Source organism: Macaca thibetana, chromosome 3 (assembly GCF_024542745.1).
Source record: "Macaca thibetana thibetana isolate TM-01 chromosome 3, ASM2454274v1, whole genome shotgun sequence".
Classification (NCBI taxonomy): Eukaryota; Metazoa; Chordata; class Mammalia; order Primates; family Cercopithecidae; genus Macaca; species Macaca thibetana.
In genome coordinates, this window is record NC_065580.1 from 66,534,069 (window position 1) to 66,556,498 (window position 22,430).

The 22,430-nt window shown below is 35.5% G+C and overlaps 1 protein-coding gene and 1 long non-coding RNA gene across 5 annotated transcripts in view; one reads left to right on the forward strand and one right to left on the reverse strand.

Annotated features, from left to right (window-relative positions):
• Positions 1–22,430, forward strand: part of DMTF1 (cyclin D binding myb like transcription factor 1) — a 44,360-nt gene that overhangs the window by 205 nt on the left and 21,725 nt on the right. Inside the window, exons 1-8 of one of the 4 annotated variants that reach the window (XM_050785255.1) lie at positions 53–1,678; positions 1,784–1,922; positions 10,775–10,897; positions 12,199–12,315; positions 13,709–13,831; positions 18,182–18,276; positions 20,689–20,803; positions 22,148–22,224. In XM_050785255.1, coding sequence (XP_050641212.1) covers positions 12,207–12,315; positions 13,709–13,831; positions 18,182–18,276; positions 20,689–20,803; positions 22,148–22,224 — 519 coding nt within the window. In that variant the 5' untranslated portion in view covers positions 53–1,678; positions 1,784–1,922; positions 10,775–10,897; positions 12,199–12,206. Of the gene's footprint in view, positions 1–52; positions 1,679–1,783; positions 1,923–10,774; positions 10,898–12,198; positions 12,316–13,708; positions 13,832–18,181; positions 18,277–20,688; positions 20,804–22,147; positions 22,225–22,430 lie in introns of those variants that run through there. The other 3 variants (XM_050785256.1, XM_050785254.1, XM_050785257.1) reach the window with 3 other exon arrangements.
• On the reverse strand, positions 2,881–7,840 carry LOC126951268 (uncharacterized). The gene is made up of 2 exons (XR_007724409.1): positions 7,288–7,840; positions 2,881–3,020 (listed from the first exon to the last, which is right to left on the reverse strand). It is a non-coding gene; the product is annotated as an uncharacterized LOC126951268 (long non-coding RNA).

The window sequence follows — 22,430 nt, forward strand, 5'->3', positions numbered from 1 at the left end:
GGAACCTTCAGGTCCCAACCGCCGTCAGGGCCGCTCCGCCCAGTGGAGCCTGTCCGGCCCCCTTGCTGCCCGCTAGCACCCGCCGGCTGGCGCAAGCTGTCGGCGCCGGGGCACTGCGGGCGGGGTCGGAGCCTGGCCTTCCTGACGTTGCAGCTGCCGTCCCCGCACGTTCCGGCCAGGGCCTCCCTCTTAGGGCCGGGCGGCGCCCGTGGCTCAGGCTGCAGAGTAGGGAAGCGAGCGGCCGCCGAGGCACAGCAGCGATCCGGCGGGGGCGGAAAATGGCGGCGGCTTCGGAGGAGCTAAATGGCGCCGGGACCCCTGGGGGGTGGGGTGGGCCGGGAGGTTGGGTAGAGAACTGGGCCAGAGGGAGTGGAGACAGTAAAGAAGCCCTACTTGTTTTCTCGTGATGTTCTTTTTTAAATTTGTATTTTTGTTACGTTTTCGGTTTTATTTTATGGTTCAGCGTAGGAGAGGTAGGCTTGGGTGGGGTTGAGAGAGTGGGGGCGGGTCTCGACCCAACTTCCCCCCCTTTGCTTTTTTTGTTGTTCTTTTACCTCGTTTGCGCTTTAAATTCTTCTGTAATTTTGCGGGGGTTCAGCCTTGCTCGGCGATTCACGGCCCAGACTTAGAGAATCGGGTAGCTGGCCGAACCGTCTCTGTCAGTTTGAGTCTCTTTAAAGAAGGGATGTGGGCTGGGGCGCGGGGACAGAGCCCTGGTGGAGCACGGAAAATGCGTCTGTAAAGTGGTAATTACTCTGTTGTGCCGAGTTCCGAGAAAGTTCCTAAAATTAAGTCCACTTTGTTCTCTAAAATGGACTTCGCTTTGAGAATTTCTTCAGGGAGGTATATAGAATGTTTTACCACAATCTCCAGAGCAGATTTGAGAGAAGTGGCCAAGTGCCATTCTGTGCAGTTGAATGATAGAGCATATGTCTTTATATAAAATATTCGGTCTATGAGTCAGGACTCCTCCCTTTCTCATTGAATTTGTGTAGTTGCCTTTTTCGCAACTCGATTCATCTTTGTGTACCTCTTTTTAATGTACATGGATTTGATTTTTGTACGTGTGCCTCCTTTCTGACAGGCGAGGCTGCTTGTTGGGACGTCCTACAAAAATGCATATTCTGTAGAATTATTTTTTAATATGACGTGTCTTAAAGTGATGCCATTTGGAAAATTTTAAGTTATACCTGTATTTTTAATTCGTGGGAGAAAACTATTTGTAGCTTTTAAGCTCCAGTCCAAATACGAAAATATTATTCTACTATGTTGAAAGTATTACAAAATCTGTTTTTTTCAGTTAAGGGTTTCATATTTTTTCATTACTTCAAATTTCTTTAAGCTAGTTTTGAATTTATATTTCAAATAGCTTTCTGAGGATTACTGTCTTTTAATAATTTGAATAATTTACCATCACTTTAACATTTAGAGAATGACTATGGCGATACACCAAAATCTTATCTTTTTGCTCTTATGGTGTACTAGAGACAAGATTTGTTTGGTTAGGATTTAGAAATTGTTAAGATTTAGAGAAAAAAGGTTAAAACTACCTTCCTTAACGTTACAAAAATTGTCATGCTGAGACAATCCAGTTTGGTGTGAGAATAGTTTTTTTCTTCCGTACACAAAGCACGAAAACCAGCCTGATTGTTTCTGGAAAAAAACCATTATGTTATAGGTGTGAAAAATACATTTAATGATTTATGGTGATTTTTATCGCATTTTAACTCCCAATACTTCTGTATGCCACCAAACAAGCTAATTTTTTTTCTTACTATTTTAGTTGATAGGCTCACCCCAAAATATGCTTTTTGGGACTGATTTAGCACCTGCATATTCTGCGTGAATCTCTTTAATTGGTTGCAGTTGAGCTAATGGTGGAGCCAAAATGCTATTGCCCTGTCTTCATCAACATTTAATCAGTAAGTACTGGGCATTGCATCTTTCTTAGAACTTTAAGTTCATACTTTGCAGTTATATGAATACATTATTTTATGTAAACATTTTTCTCTTGAGTGTTCAGGTTTTAGAAGTATTTTAAGGGGAAGAAATCAAAGTTTGGGGGTTATGACTTGAGCTTCGAAAACAGCATGGCTGGGAAATGTTTACTGGTAGAGAATCATATCAAAAATAGGTAGCTGTCCTCTAGTCCTTTTTTTAGAGATCTCGTTTTTCAGTGCTTTAGTTATCTCATTACACCCCAGGGGTGCTTTAAAGGTGGGGAGATAGTGTATGTATTTTATAAGGTTAGTTTGATATCATTGGTTAGTATTTAAATCACAAAATCTTGCCTTTACTTTCTCCGCAAAAATCTTACGTTTCTATTAGCCTCATTTATCTCTCCAACATCTACAGACTCTAGTTTTTATTAATGGTGTAATAAACTTACATGTCCTGAAAACAACATCTCATTATTTTAAACAGTTGCTTTTGCCATGCTTCATTAAGTGCATTGGCTTAAATTAACACCTGTGAGGATGAATGCGATAATGTGAAACAAGTGTTCCCTAAGGATTTACTGCCTGGCACATAGATGTTAAAATATTGAGAGAGCTTAGAAGTGTTTTTGAAAGTATTGACGTCTTGCATCACTTGTATTAAACACACATCTGTCTGTTGCAAAGACCAAAAGCTTAGAAAGGAACTAAGTTTAGGGAGGGTTCATTCTACTTTTTTTAATATCATATGTAGAGACTGCATATTTAACACTGAGGTGTTATTTTGCCTTTCCAGAATGGAGTTTTCATTTTAATAGTCCATTTTTTTTCTTACCACCATATTTTTCATATATGAAAGGATTTCCTGGGAATTGATATACTTTTAAATGCTTTGCAATTTCAGGTCCTTTATGTCTCCAAATGATAAGATGACCCGAGAAAGTGGTAAACTAAATGATTTTTATTAATTTCAAAATAGTAAAGATAAAATACAGATAGTTACCAAATGTATGTGGCATTTGTTTGCTTTCGTGTCATTTCTCCCTTTATCTTGATGGTGCTTTCATTTTGTGAAGAAAATTCCTGTAATAGAAATCACAAATAGATTTTGTGTTTGCTCTGATTCTATAAAGGTAGATAAGTTTAAATAAAAGGAGGAACGTGGTTATCATGTCTTCCCCCGCCCCAATTTTGTAGGAAGATAATCCATTCCATGACTGAATACTAGAAATAAGTTGTCAGGGAAAAGCACACTGGGGAACTCACTATGAACAATTTAATTTTCTACCGTTTCATTTATTTAAATGTCATTTTGATTATGTACACTGTTAGGTCATTTTTCCAATCACCAGTGGTCAAAGCTGATTCATTCACTTCCCATCAGGTGTTATGTATCAGAAATGCTCATTAGGTTTATTTTACTGCCTGTGTATATTTTAGTATCTGATGAGTAAATGTGCTTTAAAAATTAACTTGAAAAAAAAAATTCACTGTAAATCACAGGTGTCTGGTGATACTGTATATTTCCATTTAAAGAGCTTCTGATGGTGCCTTGTATAAAAGTACTCAGTTTTGAATAGATGAAATCTTTCAAGTGTACCAAATAACACATTATAAGCTCCTGAACCATACATGAAGTGAAAAATAACATTTTAATAAGCAATATAGTTTTATTGTCAAACCAGTTATGAAATGCTGCACCTTAAAATGATCCATGCTATCAAGTAATCCTCCTTACGCAAGTAATAATGACATTGTTTTCAATAGTTGATAATTGAAATAAACATTTTAAGCCATTAAAGCCTGCTAGAATAGACTCCACTAACAGCTGTATTGACATTTTTATGATATATAGTCATATTTTACCATCTTAAAACCAAGCCATAGTAAAAGTTAATTAGGTACCTTAATTGAATATGCCTTATGTTCATTTATGGCTCTGCTGCTCAAAGTTTTCCACAAAGTGTATAGAGGAACAAATCCCACGGGGCCTGACACCATAGTCCAAAACATTCTTCTTCAAGTGTGTAGTGTTCCTATTTGTGTCTTGAATAAAGTTTGTACTTAGTGAAGATGTTATGCTTATTCTATGACCTTACCTGTTGTTTGACAGCCCTCTGTGTACCCATGTTCATGATGTATGAATTTGTTACCTATTATCTTCCACTAAGATTTTCTACTTAGCAGACTTTCATTATTTCAAAATAAAATTATCTGCAAATATCTTCCAAATTCCTTAGACGTTACTAAGCAAATTCTCTTTTAAGTATTTTTTAAAAACATTAGTTATTCAATGATAGGGTGATAGTCCATTTGGAGTTTTATAATAACATAGCCACAAAAACAAATGTTCAGTAATAGGTACGAATTAGATAAATTTAGATCTATGTGCCCATTCAAAATGTAGAGTAGTAATGATACAGGAAAATGCTCCTGATACAGTAAGTACAAAAAAGATGTGACAGTATGATCTTAATATTGTGAAAACAATAAAAGATAGGCATGCTGATACATGGGTAGAAGACTTGCAAATCACACAGAAAGAATATGGATGATTTTTCTTGTACTGTATTGGGTCAGGAGAAAAAAACATCCGAAAACTGTCCTTATTGCCTTATAAATGAATTATGCCAGAGACTGTTTCTCAGCCAATATTTCTCAGTCTTTAACTCACCTAATAAAATTGTGGTGCTGTATGTTCTGTAGCTTGCAAGATTTCACAGTATAAAGTGAGTATATTAAAATAGGGAATATTTTATATCATGTCTCATCCCATGTTCCATTTTAGAAGCACAGCTCCAAGCATCTATGGTCAGCAAATGATGGTTCCTATGCTTCTCAAGATTGACACTAATAGCATCTAAACTCTTCCATACTTGTGTCAGTACTGTACTTGGAAATGAGTATACATCTGTTTACAGAATTAGCCACCCAAACTGGGAAGAAAGGTGACTTTATTCCTTGATTCTGGTTTTTAGAAGATATTCAACACTTAAATACCCAGGAAAATCAGGGTGATAGGTAGACTCAATTGATGGAAATACCAGTCTAAGATAACCCATTGGATAGGAACTTTACATCGATACTGAAAGGAAGAATAGCATGAATGACTCATTTCTTTAATTGAATTCTGTGTTAAATAACAGATCCAAGAGTTATATCTTTATGCTTATCCTTTTTTGTCCTTCCAGGTTATAGTGTGTTAAATAGGGTCATCTTTTTCATTTGGAAGCTATAAGATTGTATTATAATGAAGACACAATGACTTCATGATAAGAGTTTTGTACCACAGTTAAGGTTGTGTGGTTTTTTTTTTAAGGCACCACAATGGTTTTATTTTTGTCATTGACAGTATGTACAAACCTGCAATTGTGTAATTGTTTTGTTTGGTTTTTAAAATACTAAGTATGCATTAAAAGTATGTTTATGTTTTAAGAAATATGCATTAAAGAAGTTCACCGTAAACATAATTCTCAATATATTTTCCTGCTTTAATGCATAAATAATAATCTAAGTAGTCATAAATAAAACTATCAACTTTCATGACCCAGAAGTATAGACAAATTTTGAAGTTTGGCAGAAGCTGTTCTCTCTGGTTTTATAAATTAAAACACACAGCATTTGTAGTGATTATTAATGAAATGACTTATCCCAAGTCCTTATTGTATCCCAACCTGTTCTGTCAATAATAAACCTTCCAATGTACTTGTTAAAGATGCCACATGCTTAAAAACTCAATGATTAAAAGAGGTCTAAAAGGTAATTTAAATATTACTCAGTCTTATTAAAACCACTTCAGCTTGTCTGAAAAACAAAATGCTGCTAAGGAGAGAATTCTGTACCATTAGTTAAATGGCATCTAACAAAATCTATAATTTAGGGAACAAATCAAATACATTTTAGTCTTGCAAAAAAACTTCATTGAGATCGTTACAGGAACAGAATGCTATCCTAAGTTTTCTAAAATTCTTGAGTTATCAATGAGTTGAAACTTGAAGAGTTAAAATAATTTTAGAAAGCCATAATTCTTGATGCAGAACATATTAGTTTTTAATGACCAGAAATTCTTATTTCTTCAGAAAGCATTAAATAACTGTTGAAACATACCACCTATCTAGTGATTTATCAAGTAACCACTCAAGATTTATTAAGTACACATTTAAATTTTATGTAATAAAAGTCAACTGGCATTTTGCACATTCACTGTATTTCATTTTATACATTTTTTTAGGTCTTCATTTATAGGGGATAAAACTTAGAAAACATTCTTAACCAATATTTTCCTTAGAGTTAAATGATTCAAACTACAAGTAATGCTAAGCTAAGCTCTGTCATTAATACTGAAGCCTAAGTGTTTCAATCAATACAAAAATGATCTGGCTCACTGTTAACTGCCTGACAGACTTTAAAAAACTTGTTAAACAGCAGATTACAAGAAATGTTTCCCCTGTTCTTTTAAAAAACAAGACTATGAGATACATAATCTAAATGAAAATTTACAGATGGTAGCTGAAATCCTGTCAACTTTCAGCCTAGTGTAACAAATTCCATAGTTAAATAATTCAAAATTCAAGTTTTTAATGGAAATGTCAAGGCATACAACTACATTTTTCAGATAGGGACATGATAAACTAGAAAAGCTATCAAAGCTATAAATAAGGAGTGCATAAATAAACAGCAATGCCAAAGCATTAGGGCTGTTAAAAAAAATTTATATAAACACGTCTGATGGTTCTTTCTGTAAGCGGCTCTCCACTGATAAAGCTATGGATAAAACCAATTCCTTGCACAGCTTTCTAATAACTGATGACAAAGCTGAATTCCTTGGTCATAAAGCTGTACACCAATAGACAAAATTTTCATATGTATTCAAAATTCTTGAAATCTCAAGCAGATCTTCCATGGTTTTCCTAACTGCATTTAGATTTGCTGCTACCCTCAGGTATTTTTTCCTTTAATTTACTAAGGTATCGTGCTATTTAAAGATACTCAGCAAACGATGAAAACATGCGAAAATGCCACTTCAGTTAAAATAGCTGTTAAAATTGTGTTTATTTTTATTCCATATCTTCTCGTTTTAGTGTAAAAATAGTACATATGGTATAACCCATTACAAAGAAGGAAAATTGAAAAGAGCTGATGATGTGCAGTCATGTGTTGCTTAATGACAGAGTTCTGAGAAATGCAGTTTGGGTGATTTCGTGTGAGCATCATAGAAAATACACAAACCTGTATGTTACTGTACTGAATATACTACAATTTTAACAATGGCAAGTATTTGTGTATCTAAACATATCTAAATATGGAAAAGGTACGGTAAAAATATGGTGGTGTCATCTTACAGACTTACCGTATATGCACTCTGTTGACCAAAATGTTCTGTGGTACATGACTGTCTTTATTTTGCTCCAGAAAGGACCAAAAAGGTGATAGCAGAGTTGGCGATTTTCCTATTTTCTTGACAAACCAAATGGGGAGGGATTCCAGAAGTTATTAACCATAGGTTTATGTATAATCAATTAGAAGACAGGCACTAAATTACTAAACTTTGTACCCCACTATCACAATTTGATTTATTCACCAATATTTCTCAGTCCAACATCAGAATACAGTTGTATTCTGTGTAACAACTATCTTGACTGCACTTGGTCCTTTTGTTCTAATTTGAAAGCTAAACTTCGTGAAAAAAGTATCTGTAGGTTGTCATTTCTTTTCTCTTTTTTTTTAATTTGACGAAGCCTTGCTCCAGGCTGGAGTACAATGGTGTAATCTTGACTCACTGCAACCTCCACCTCCTGGGTTCAAGCGATTCTCTTGCCTCAGCCTCCCAAGTAGGTAGGATTACAGGCGCTTTCCACCACACCCGGCTAATTTTTGTATTTTTAATAGAGATAGGGTTTCACCATGTTGGCCAGGCTGGTCTCAAACTCCTGACCTCAGGTGATCTGCCTGCCTTGGCCTCCCAGAGTGCTGGGATTACAGGCGTGAGACACCACGCCCGGCCTATAGTTTGTCTTTTCTTCCCTACTTCTAATTCTGTACTTATTTCAGTAAGACTTCTGCCCCTACTACTCCCACCAAAACTACTTTTGTTAAAGGCACCAGTTGTTCTCCATATTACCAGATTACATAGTCACTTCTCAGTTATCTTACCCTCTCAGCAGTTTTCAACATAGTTGACTACTTAATGCTCATTGAAAAAACCCTCTTGTGCTTCTTAGTTAACACGTCTTAGGTTTTCTCCCTCATCTCTAGCTAGTCCTTCTTATTCTCCTTTGTTTGACTTCCCAGATTTGGTAGAGTGCTCTAGAACTGTAATCTAGGCTGTCTTCTCTAACCTCTTTTAAGAAATCTTTAAAAACAATGTGTATGCCCCTAAGATTTATAGTTCTAATCCTGGCATGTTGAACTCTAGTTTTATATATTTAACTTTCAGTTTAACATCTTCATTTAGATACCTTATGTAATCTTAGTATTAATGCTAATATTAATAAAAATAACCTACCTTTTGAATTTTGAACTCTGTGTGTTACCCATTAAAAGTGAAACTAGGTCAGTTTCTTAAATATTAATAAATGTACTGACCACATAGCTCAGGCTATAGGGGGAAAAAAGTGAATCAAGAACATATTAAAGATATCGGGACTGGGTGCAGTGGCTCACGCCTGTAATCCCAACACTTTGGGAGGCCGAGGCAAGTGGGTCACCTGAGGTCAGGAGTTCGAGATCAGCCTGGCCAACATGGTGAAACCCCATCTCTATAAAAAATACCAAAAAATTAGCCAGGCATGGTGGCACGCGCCTGTAGTCCCAGCTACTTGGGAGGCTGAGGCAGGAGAATTGCTTGAACCCGGGAGGCGGAGGTTGCAGTGAGCCAAGATCCAGCACTACACAGCCTGGGCAACAGAGCAAGACTTCATCTCAAAAACCACAAAAAAAGATGACAGCATAAAAACAAAGCGACTATATCCCCAGTACCTGCGTATAGTAGAGGTAATATATTTGGATATATTTGTTGATTGAACAGATAAGCTTGTTAATTTACGAAGTAGCATAAAATCATTCACTAATCTCTAACCTGAGTTGTAGAACTTTAAAAAAGAAGCCAGGATTCCTGTTCTTTTCCCAATGTTGTGGATTAACTTGGGTCCTGAAATAACTATTGGCAAAATTACCAAGAGTAGAGTTTACATTTCAATGGTTGGGATATAAATTTGTGCAACTTTTGGGAAAATATATTGCAGTATGATTGAAGAGTTCTAAATTTTGTCATATCCTTTAACAATTTTTATTTACTAATATTCAAGGAAATGGAATGTAAAAATATGTTTTTCAGTATGGTTTAAGGAAATTAAAAATTGGGAACAACATAAACGTCCAGTAATAGGATAACTGTTAAATAATGTCACACTTTTTATTGCAGCACAAGCTCTATTTTTTGCTTTTTTATTTTTGAGACAGGTTCTTGCTCTGTCACCCAGACTGCAGCCTTGATCTCCTGGGCTGCAGCCATCCTCCCACCTCAGCCTCCAGAGTAGCTGAGATTATAGGCATACACCACCACACCTAGCTAATTTTTTTTTTCTGGAGACTAGATCTCATTATCTCAGGCTGGTCTCAAGCTCCTGAGCTTAAGTGATCCTACTCCCAAAATGCTGGAATTACAAAGGTGAGCCACCACGCCTGGTACAGTGTAAGTTTTAAGTAATAACTTTCGTTAGATGCCTACCTTGGTTTCCTTCACACACTTCAGTCTGAGCAAATTCTAAAAAAGCAGGATATAAAATTGCAGAATACACTATAATCACAGACACACAATACACCGGGAGATGAGATTGGAAGGAACTACACCAAAGAGTATGAAAAACTTTGGAAAGTTTATGGATGATTTTAACCTTTTTTTTTTTTTTTTTAACTTTTTTACATTTCTTTCCCCCATCTTTTGCAGTAGGTATTACTAACAAGCCAGCCTTTAAAAAATTGATTCAGAAATAGCAACATGAAACATGAAATCCAATAGCTTAATGTTTCTCCAGCAGGGTCTGTACCTTTTTCACTGAAAATGCAAAGAGGATCTAATTAGAATGCTGAAAAAATTAGAATTTTAATCCCTTATTTTTGCTGAAACATCCCCTCGAACCTCAAATCTTGTACTTTTTTTTTTTAAAGCTCTGGTTGGCTTTCGAGGATAAAGATGAGAAGCTTATTGAAAGAAACCTTTAAAAACCATTTCATATTTCATAAGGTTTCACATTGCTTTCAAGAGCTTGTAATTTGTCTTCTCTGGTGTAATTGTTTAAGGTCCCACCTCACACACAGATTCTTAGATAGGGTTGCTCACCTATCATCTTAAAAGAGTTTTCTGAATGAATAGGGTATTATATAATCTTTATGCTTTAAGATAAAACAAAGAGAGGTATTAATAATTATAAAGAAAAACTATAGTTACTGGTAATATTTATGGTACTGTATTGATTGATAATACACATCATGTTACATAATGGTACCACAGTCTACAGTTCATAGAACCACTAGCATAGCTGAGCCTGGTTTTTTGTTTTTTTTTTTTTCTCTCAGAGAACGTTTGTCTGCCTGATGAGAGCCACTTGGGTTAAGAAACTAACTGTGAATAGTCATCATTTCTGTCCTTTCTTCATTGGGGAATATTTTTAGAGGCTAATATCCAAAAGTTCTACTTAAAAAAGAAGTCTGGTTTTGTCTTACTCTTCGAGATGAGATATCACAGAGGCTTGAGCCTAGACTGTCATCAGCATACTGCTATACTATTCATTTGTTCTTATTAAACCTTATTGTGTGTAATGCTGTTACTTTTTCAGAGTGTTGCAGAGATAGGAACATGGGAGAGAAACAATCTGGATAACATGAAAGTGATGCTGGTGGCTAAGGGAAGGCAACTTGATTCTGTGGGAAGGGCTGTAGCTGATCCATCCGTTGTCTAGGTAAGTCTGCTTTTGTTGCAAGGACGTCACATGATTTGCAAATTTGTCAAAACTAGATCATGATTTCCATTTACCTTTATTTTGGGAATGGCATAATTACTATTGTAAAATGAATGATGTCCTTTTCAAATAGTAATTTGTATAGTAAAATTTTAATGAATTATTGGATCTTCACCATGTAAATGTTAAAAGTTTTTGTGTCAAAGGAAAATACATTCACTTCAATGGTAAATGTATGAATGGACTAATATCTTGTGTATAGGAGCCAGAGAGAGCCAGGCATGTTGGCACATACCTGTACCCAGCTACACGGGTGGCTAAGACAGGAGTATCACTTGAGCTCAGGAGTTCAAGGCTCTAGTACACTTAAGATTGTGCCTGTGAATAGCCTTTGCACTCCAGCCTGGGCAACAATGCAAGACCCCTTCTCTAAAAAAAAAAAAAAAAAAACTTAATAAACATTGAGTAATTATATCACGGTTTATGTCCTCTGTGTTATTTAGTTGGTAAAACATACGTGCCAAAAGTGAGTATTGAGGCAAGAACCTCTTTAAACCTTATAAGGTATTTCTGAAGACTTCAGCCAGGCTATTGACTATAGTGTCATGCCTTTCCCCCCGCTAGCCATGAGATATTATATTCCAAGACTAATTATTCCATCTGTCTGAACAAGAGGAAAATAATATTTGTGTAAAATAGCAGGTAAGGATACTTTGAACAATGTTCAAAGTTACCTGTTTCAAAAGAAGGACTAACTCATCTCTTAAAATTGCAATTTGGTCAGTGATGGATGTATGTACTTTTTCAATATTTTGAAAAGAACATAGCAAGAATTATTTAGTGTTCCTGTGTTTCAGATAATAGAGCTTAAATACCTGTAAAAAATGTTTTGGAAAAATAATTCTTAAGATAAAAATTTTGATGAATCTTCTGCTAAAGAAAAAGAAGTTAAGCACCTACAAAGCTGTCCATAAAAACACAATCAAAAAGTGGTGAGACTTTTGCTGATAAGACAGATTCTCTTTGGTTGGATGTGGCAAAAACATTAAGTATTATAAATGTTGTAGGTTTTTAAAATTTATCAGAGCAAACAGATTCTTGCAGATATCTAATTCTAAATAATGGGTGTAAACTTATGAAAGGCAGTTTTTGAAATCTGAACTCTCATTGCAATTTTACGTGAAGAACACTGTAGGCAGATACCCAAATAAATATGTGTGGTATTTCAGGGGATTATAAGGGAATACTTCATATCTGGGAATAAATTTTGAAATCCTGATCTGGAATCTGTTCTTGTACAGATTTGAGTATGAGCACAGTGGAAGAGGATTCTGACACAGTAACAGTAGAAACTGTGAATTCTGTGACTTTGACTCAGGACACAGAAGGGAATCTCATTCTTCACTGCCCTCAGAATGGTAGGAGAACTTGCTGATATATAATTCTGACTCTCTGAATTTATTTATCACTTTTGACCCCTATTGCCCAAATAGAGGTCTAGGTGCCTATGAGTTTAATATAAATGTTAGCTTTTGTCAATCTTGTTACTATGTTGTAAATAGGATGTTGAGCCCCCAAAGGTAATGATGGAATAACTATAATATATACTTATTTTTTTATACTAAGTGGTACCAGCAGTATATTTAATTCATTAGGAAATGTAGAATTATTCCTCAATGCAAATAGACTTTTTTGTTAGAACCTGTGTTAAAGAATTGTACACAATCATTTGAATATGACTTAATATGATGATCTACAATGAATTAAGAATCAGTAGCCTTCCAGCTGATAATTTTGTTGTTACTCCTCTGCTTGCTCATTATTTATGTCATTTATTTATTGTGCTCTTAAGTTCATCTTTACTCAACCTAGGTTCTGTCTTCTCTTCTCACTCTGTACATAATTCCTAGGTTATTTAATTCAAACTTAGAATTTTAAGTAGCACCTACCTATAAAGATGACTCAGACTCTGTCTTTATACAGAATTCTCTGTGCTTCTCATAGGCACCTAAGTTTCATACATCCCAAACAATCCTTACATGTACTTCCTAAATTACCTAGTTCTCTTTTTTCCTTTCTCTGTGAATTTCATTAGTGTCCAGATCATGAATGTGGTTGGGAATAAATTATTTCTCTCAACACCTGCATCATTTCATTTGAAGACTTCTTGATAGTATTATGTTTTTTAAATCCATTGCATCCTGTCTGTTTCAAGCCCTCCTTTGTTAGTTCAGTTTCTCATTTCTCATCTAGGTATCTCTAATAGCTTTTTAACCAGTGTCCTACCTATAATCCATCTTTCAAGCAGCTGATGAAATTGTTCATGATACAATTAATAGCATAAAGCTTCCCAAGGTTTTTAGAATATAGTACAGGTTCTTTAATTTGGCCCATAGGTCTCCAGTCGTTTCTGCTTTCCTCATAGTCTTACCTCCTGCCACATTTCATATACCTGTGTTCCAGCAGATCACACTATCTTTATTTTCCTAACATACCTATACCTTAAGCTTCTCATACCTCCATGTCACTGCACATACTGCTTCTACTGCCAAGAGAGATAGCAGTTTTCCCCGGGCTTCCCTTCTCTTTCACGTTTGAGAGACCGCCTTCAGGAGTTGAATACTGCGGTAGGCTAGAAAGGCAGTGTCCTTTTGAATCCTGTTTGCACAACTAGGTTTAGTTAAATGAGCAAATTGGTAAGAAAATGTTTTTAATAGATAAAAAAAATTGTAGAACCATTATTAGAAATTTTGTTTTCCCTCATTGGTTTGAAATTTTTGAGATTTTTATTTGTTTGTTTTCTTCCATTAGAAGCGGATGAAATAGACTCAGAAGATAGTATTGAACCTCCACATAAGAGGCTTTGTTTGTCCTCTGAGGATGATCAGAGTATTGATGATTCTACTCCTTGCATATCAGTTGTTGCACTTCCACGTAAGTCACTACGTATTAAGAGCCATAGAGTTCCCTTTTAAAATCAAAGTTTAGCTTCCAAGACATTCAATTGGCATTTCTAGATAGACTTGGACTTAATGCTTTTTTCTTCATTTAGTCAAAACACCTCTTTTTAGCTAACAATAAATACTATGTGCCAGACATATCATTAAATGCTTTTACGTATATTGCCTACTTTAATCTTCCCAACTTTTTTTTTTCAATTGCCCCACAAGGAGCCTTTTTAGACTTTTTTTTCCTGATTGTACTTTTCATGAAAAGTACAATATAGCCTCAAAAATAGCTTGTATTTCTTAACGTACTGTCTGTATGTCCTTGCTTTGTTCATAAAGATAATAAAACTTTTTGTCACATGCATTTCCCCCCACCCCAAGAACCATATTTGCCCTCATTGAGAAAGCATGCTTTACAATAGGTACTAATATTGTTATTCCTATTTTACAAGTCAGGAAACTGAGACACAGAAAATTATAATAACTTGGCTAAGAGCATATCTAGGCATTCTGGTTCCTGTAGTACATACTCTTGACCCCAATGCCATATTGACTCTTCAGTATGCTATATGACAACATGAAAGTTAGATAGAAGCCTAATTAGTTTATTCTTACCAAGAAAGTTCTTAATGCGTTTCTCTTCCAAGATCATTTAGAGTAGACTGGCTTCTATAGGAGGTATAATATTTCAAGTGCAATACTGTTGGCCCAAGACCGCATACCAACTGCAACATTAGGTTGTATTTCTGATTTGCTTAGCAAAGAGTATGGAGTGTTCAGGAAGATTCTGGAGTAGATGCCTTAGTCCATGGCAATGGGGATGGGACACATGGCTGTTGGTGGCACTCTTAGCACAAAGGAGAGTTTTGCCATAGCTGAGAACTTTGATTTTACACTCAGCATCAGACAAAATCACATCTTCATCTTTTGAAAAAGCAAGACCAGGTTTTCAGCCTGGAAAATCATATCTTAACAAGTAGATATGTACTCTGAATTTAGAGTTAATTGCTTGCTAAATTGAACAGAAAAGAAACTTTTAGTTTACTATAAGACTTTATTAAAAAACAGTGTTAATATTGCTTCCAGTTGTGGTATAAACAAGCATAACATATTTCTAATTAAATATTCTTTCCTCCTAATGATGATTCCTGTGTTTTTTAAAATCTTTCCTAATTTGACTATTATGTTGTGATTCAATTCTAAAACTTAATTGGTCTATCTATACAGATGTAATCCTAAATATTTTCTAAACTAGAATTTTTGAGTAGCTAATTTGAAATGAATTGACTTTAACCAATTCATTTTGTTAAAGTGGAATGCCCTGTTCATGATTGTAGGTTCAAACTACACTTTATTATGTTTTTTTATGGTGGTAAACCAAATCCTTAATGGCGCTGTTCACTTAGCTTCAGATAATAGAGGAAGGTTGACTTGAAAGCACATGAGCTGCTTAATGTTGGGTCATAGCATCATCACATATGGAAGACACACTGGAGCCTAATACTTAGCAATAAGACTGATAAAGTTTATCTGTCTGGATCGTAAAAATCCTCACAGGCATCAGCCTCTCATTAATCACTCTAACTCACTTACCTCTTCTCTTTGTAGTCATCTGCCACTACATTTATCCCATTCCCTATTTATAGTTATAACTATATAGTGATTACAGTATTCGTCTAGATGATTCTTTCAGTACCTTAGCCTCTTATTCCTTTTGTTCTCCATTTATTACTGCCTTTACCACTCTTACCTGTTACTAGAGTTCATTTGTGATCTATTTCAGACTTGCTGTTTTCCTACCACTACTTCTGTTTTTCCAGCTCACTTCCTGTAGCACTCTGTAACTCCTGCAGTCTTTTGCCTCACTGGGACCCATTGATCCTATTATATTATCATTGTTTCTTCTCTACTTGTATCCTTTCTTTCCTTTTTACCCTGTTTTACTTTTATGGTTAATCTTATAATCACTGTCTTGCATTCGCCAAGTCCTTTTTTTTCCTCTCACTTATTTGGTGAAATCATAACTGTCTAAATCTATTTTTGCCTGTTTATGTCTGTACCAGTGCAGCTAATTGAAAAGTATTAGAGAAAAATGGCACAAGCAGGCTGACTATTCTCACGGGCTCATAATGCTGCCTACCAGTAACAACAGTTCTCTAGTGTTCTTTTACCCACTCTGAGATGACTATTTCATATGTCCCGAAACTTCCAAATACCTTTTCCACCTTTTTACTCTGAGCTAATAACCCTACTCACAAAGAATTTGAAGTGACCAGAAAATAATTTCTACAAATTCCTACTACCACAAATACATACCTACCTGCATCTATGTCCATTCATATATTCGTTGTCCTATCTTAGGCCTATCCTTCCATTTACTAGATTTTATCCCTTTTACCTACTCAAGGACATTGTTCCAATAATTATTTTGTCTCTTCTTTGTCACCAGTTTTTCTTCAACTGAGTCATTACCACAGTATCACAAACATACTGTTATTTTTCTTTAAATAAAAAGTCCCTGGTCAGGCGTGGTGGCTCATGCCTATAAACCCAGCACTTTGGGGGGCTGAGGCGGGCAGTTTGCTTGAACCCAGGGATTTGAGACCAGCCTGGGCAACATGGCAAAACTCTGTCTCTACAAAAAATACAAAAAAGAGCTGGGTGTGGTGGTGCATGCCTGTAATCTCAGCTACTAGGGAGTCTGAGGTGGGAGAATTGCTTGAACCTGGGAGGTTGAGACCGCAATAAGCTGTGAGTGTGCCACAGCACTCCAGCCTGGGCAAGAGAACAAGAGCCTGTCTCAGAAAAATAAATAAAAAGTTCTTTTAGCTCACTTTTGGTTCTTACTCAGTTTTCCTCCTTGCCTTTAGAGCAGAATACCTTGAAAATTGCCTTATTTGCCTTCATTTCCTTTCCCCATTTTTCCTTAAACTTAACTCCAAGCTTTCACCCCTTAACTAAACTGTTTTTCCCAGCTCTCTAAAGACCTTCTTGTTGCCAAATTCAGTGTTCACTTTTTTAGTGTTTGCCTTACTTGATCTGTCAGCAACGTTTGACAATATTTATTACTCCCTTCTCCCTGAAACGTTTTCACTTGGCCTATAGAAAATATTCGTCTGGTTTTCTTTCTATTTTTCTGTCCATTTCTTCTCAGTCTCTACTGCTGACTTTTCCATGTCACCAGAACCTCTAAATGTGGAGCACCCCAGAACTAAGTCCTTAGACTGCATCTTTGTTTACTCACTTTTTAGGTGATCTCAACTTAAGGTTTCAAATACTATCTGGTGTTAACCACCCCAGATTTATTGCAGACCAGACTTCTCATTCTCTAAATATTTAGTAGTTGTCTCAAACTAGTGTGTTTAAAGCAGAGGTTCTATAACTTCCTAAATCCTTAAATTTGCTTATTTTACAGTCTTCTCAACTAATTAGTAGCAGGTATATTCTTCCAGTAGTTTTGATTTTTTTTAAAAAAAAAAGTAATATTATCCTTGGCTCTTCAGTCTCTTCCATCTCCTCTTTGTCTACAAATCATAGTGGCTTTGCCATCCAGAATACATTCACAATTTGAACTACTAGCCATTCTCACTTGCCTTCACCCTAGTCCAAGCCACTGACCTATCTTTATTGCATTTGCGCTTCAAATGGTTTTTCTGATAGCACAGAGTGAGTCTGTTAAAATAAAAGATTATATTATTCCTCTACTCAAAATCTTCCAGTTGTTTCCCACCTAAGAGTTAAAACCAAAACCTTTTGGCTTACAAGGCCCCACACAATCTCCTACTGTTCTTGTTTAGTCTGCTTTAGCTACACTGACCTCCTTGCCATTCTCATGAACACTCCAAGCATGCCCCGTCTCAGAGCCTTTGCACTTGGCTCTCCTTGAAATGCTCTTCCTTGAGATTCCTGCAAAACTAGCTTCCATACTCACTTGTTCCAAGTCTTGGTCACTTTTCCCAGCCTCCTATAGAAAATTTCAAATACTGTCCTCCACCCCAACAGATTCCCTTTCCTGTTTTATTTTTTCTCACTACTAATCACCATCCAATGTAGTATCTGGCCATTTTGTGTCTTTCCCCACTAGAATATAGGCTCCATGAAGAAATGATTTTTGTTTCCCTTGCTCACTGTTGTATCCCCAGCACCCAGAGCAGTATCTACTATGAATTAGGTTCTCATTAACTATTATTAAGCAAATGAATATATACATGTGAAGATGTATTAACAAGTAGTTTGTTAGGAAATTAGATGATCGTATTTTTTTCCCATGGATATTTTTAGAACAATTAAAACTTGCCATTATTATTCTGGAGATGAACTGTTCCTTTTCTTGAAGTTTCAGAAAATGATCAGAGCTTTGAGGTGACCATGACTGCGACCACAGAGGTAGCAGATGATGAGGTTACTGAGGGGACTGTGACACAGATCCAGGTATAGTAAATCTTTTAACTGTCCTCAGGAGAATGTTCCTTGACACATTGGTTAGCAGATAAAATGATGAGAAACCTCAGCCTCCTAAGTAGCGAGGACTACAGGCACACGCCACTGTGCCCAGTTTAGCCCTTATTATGAAACAAATTACAAAGCTCTTTTGTTTTGATTACTGCCAAATAGTTAATGAGTTATAATTTAATATTTAACTTCTTGGGTTGCTATCACCATTTTAGTGAACAAAAAACTTTTCTAATAATTGCTAATATTTGTTTAATAAGATTAACTTTAGACACAAAATGAACAAGATGTGAGTTGAAAGTCAGCATAGTTAAAAAGTTCAGAAATAGTCTGTTTCTTACTGTATCTTTGCTGTAAACCAGGTGCAGCTATTTTGACATAGTTTGGTAGTTAATGTACTGTGTCTCATTTCAGTGATGAGACTACCTTGAAAAATAATTAGAAACTATTGTAAGTCCCTATGTATGTAGTACTTTGTGGTTGCAAGAGGCTTCAATGAGCTGAATATTCTAGGTTTCTAAGCCTTATATATATTATAGGCATGAAATCCTGCAACCTACTCATAAAAGCTTCATTTTAAAAGCAGCAGCATACTAAATAAAGCTGAGGAAACTTAATAGATGCATAAAGTAGTGAAAAATGGGGGTAAAATACTGTAAGACTTATTTATATATCAAGTATAGATAGGTACCCTTCAAGGTACCTAAGTCTCCTGCTGTACACACTAAACTCATTTATTATTGATGGTGTTGAATACTACTGCTACTGCTTAATAATTATTTGTTCATTTGAGGGAAGATTTGAGCCATAAGGCATTAAATGTTTGCCCCCAAATAGTGGTTAATCAGCATAACAGACTTATTCCTAAGGTTCATGGAATGGGCTTTGCTATATAGACATACTTTGAGAAATGGTGATTTGATTCTCATATCCAACTGATTAAGAGAAGATAATTTAAGAGTATTTTCTACATTATAGTTCTTAAAACTGAGTATTGCATGTATCAAGGTCTTTTGATAGCTCTCTGTTATACTCTTTACTGATATATAACTCCAGGATCAAATCTTATAAAATTGTGATCTTCAGAATGTAAGAACCTTAGACACATATAGTCTGTCTCAATTCTTAGCTTTATACAGGTCCTTCTTGATTTAAAAAATCAAAAAGTATGACACATAAATAGAGGGCTATAAAACTTATTCACACTTGTTCCAGTGATTTCCAGCTTTTTGCCCATGGATTCGAAAGCACTTCCATAAACACACTATATATATTACCACCAGATACAAAAATAAAGTAGTAGGCAACAATAGAAATGTGACTTTTCTCCTAATTGTACCTTGGTTGTCCACTGACAGCTTACCTTTTTCCAAAAGAGATGAGGACAGCTTATCTCTTTCCAAGAGAGATGGGTTTCAGTTTCTCTTCATATTAGAAGTTCAGTTTCTGTTTATTCAAGAAGTAGTAGTTCAGTCCTTTTTAGGATTTACCTTCAGCCAGTAACATTGCTTAGTTTTTTTTTTAGCCCAGAGACTGAATTGGGTTGAGTGGTCACTAAACATGTGACTCTTCCCTTATTCTGTCTATGATAGGCTAATACCTGATACGGTAGCACTGTTGCCAGGTCTTCCTCATTTACATTATGGTTCTCTTTAGGCCAGGGTCAACTCTGCCAAAGGCAGCTTTTTCCCCTGCAGAATTTGTTAAGTTAGATATGCTTGTAACTAAAAATATAGATGGTGGTGGTTGCACAGAAGACTTAACTGCATTAAGAATAAGTAGTACCATACAGTTCTTTGAGAGAAAGGTACATTAATAAGGCTCTAGAGGTTGTCTAAAACAAAGTTGTCAGAAAACAATAAGCAGACCATGATTTTGCAATAATGACTTATGATTTAGCCTGTTAATCTTTTAAGTTAAGAGATTACATTATTGGTGATTTAGGCAGCAAGCTTATCTCTGAGGGCATTAACAAATCATAACACCCAACCCTAGCACTTCCATTTTCCTATCTAGAACAGATAACTGTATATTGTATATTATTGAGCTTATTTACATGTGTAAATATTTAAATTTCCCTGAGTATTCTATGTTGATTTAAATACTTAATAGACTCTTGGCCCATTTTATATAAAACTGAAGCCAGTAGTACACTTACTTGCTTAAATGAAGGTCATATTATGTTAATGCATATAATTTTGTTTTCATACTGCCATAATAAAAATAGCAAGAAATATTTTTTTGTAAATTGAATATATTTTTACTGTATCTAAAACAAGTGAATTCCGTATGACTATATTTAAGTTTTATAATGCTTAGGATTACAAAGATGAATCAGGTTGGGCATTAAATCAAGCTGCCACTTTTTTTTTTTTTTTTTACTTTTACAAGATTTTGCAGAATGAGCAACTAGATGAAATATCTCCCTTGGGTAATGAGGAAGTTTCAGCAGTTAGCCAAGCATGGTTTACAACTAAAGAAGATAAGGATTCTCTGACTAATAAAGGTAAGATATACTGTGAATTTTAGTGCCCAGTGGAAAAAAATGGAGATAGAAAGGGCTTATAGTCATCAAGATTCTGAGTTGGACCTTCATCATTAAGATTGAGCAGTTAGAGTAATTGAGCTTTTCTAACTGAATTAAATTTGGCCCCAAATGACTTTGAATTAAGGTTGTGAAACCACCATTTGTGGTTCAGTAATTAATAATTATTTTTCTCCTTCTGATTTGAAGTAAATTTTGTCTTGTTAATTTTTGAACAAATGCATAGTGGTGGCATTTAAGACAAGATAGTTATTGCTTATGAGAGTAGGAACTCAAGCCTTTTCAAGGGCCTACTATGGTCTGATAAGCGACCTAGAGGCTACCTTAAGCCTTAAACGTAGTGTTTATAGTGTTGGCTATGCTCAAGCATAGCTGGGGAAGGTGCTACAAAAAAAGTGAGCATTGTGTGTGTGCCACTGTGAAGTACAGAAAGGAAGCAGAAAAATGTAAATCATTTTCAACCACTGTATAGTAAATACTCTTTAAGAATACATTATTCACTTGTTATTCAATATTTACCTTGCCTTAGAGTCCGGGAGACCCTAACCCAGCAGCCCTAGAGGAATTAAAGACACACATACAGAAATATAAGAGGTGTAAAGTGGGAAATCAGGGGTCTGACAGCCTTCAGAGCTGAGAGCCCTGAACAGAGATTTACCCACATATTTATTAACAGCAAACCACTCATCAACGTTGTTTCTATAGATATTAAATTAACTAAAAGTATCCCTTATGGGAAATGAAGGGATGGGCCAAATTAAAGGAATAGATTGGGCTAGTTAACTGCAGCAGTTGTGTGTGTAAACCCACAACCTTCTAGCTTTTGTGTTAGGGCCATTATGAACATGTTACAGTGCTGCAGAGATTTTATGGCCAGTGTTGGGGCCAGTTTATGGCCAGATTTTGGGGTGCTTGCTCCCAACATTTGTATATGTTCTTTTTGCCCATACAATTTTCACTGGAGAAATTTTTCAAAAAGTTTTGAGCATGATTTGGCTTTTTTTACCTTTATGTTTCTTTTTAGCAGTTCTATATTGTTGAAAGGCTAAGAGAGGTAATTTTTTAAAAATCTTTTAATTATCATTGTCTTTTTTTAGTAGGGTCAAATAAATGTACCATAGCTTAAAATCCAGAAGTTACAAAAGCAAGTTTAACCTAGAGACCTTTCAGATTTCAGAGGAATGAGAAATGAAATTAGCTAAATTTTATCCCCAAATATAATCACAAAGGAATCTTTGGTGTTTTATTTCTTTCAAAGAGTAACTTTTTTTTTTTTTTTTAAACATTTCTTGTTTTCTTTTAAAGGGCATAAATGGAAGCAGGGGATGTGGTCCAAGGAAGAAATTGATATTTTGATGAACAATATTGAACGCTATCTAAAGGTATCTTATGGCATATTTTTATGTTTCACTAATTTGTTTATTGCCAGTTGCAGAAATACCGACACAGTATGTTGTATGTACTTATTAACTTTTTACTTATTTTTGTAATGGATTTTTGTAATGGCTAACATGTTGTAGCTGAGTAATTCTAAAATACATTATTATAGTATAATAATATTTTGAATTCTCAGTTTAAAATCGCTTTA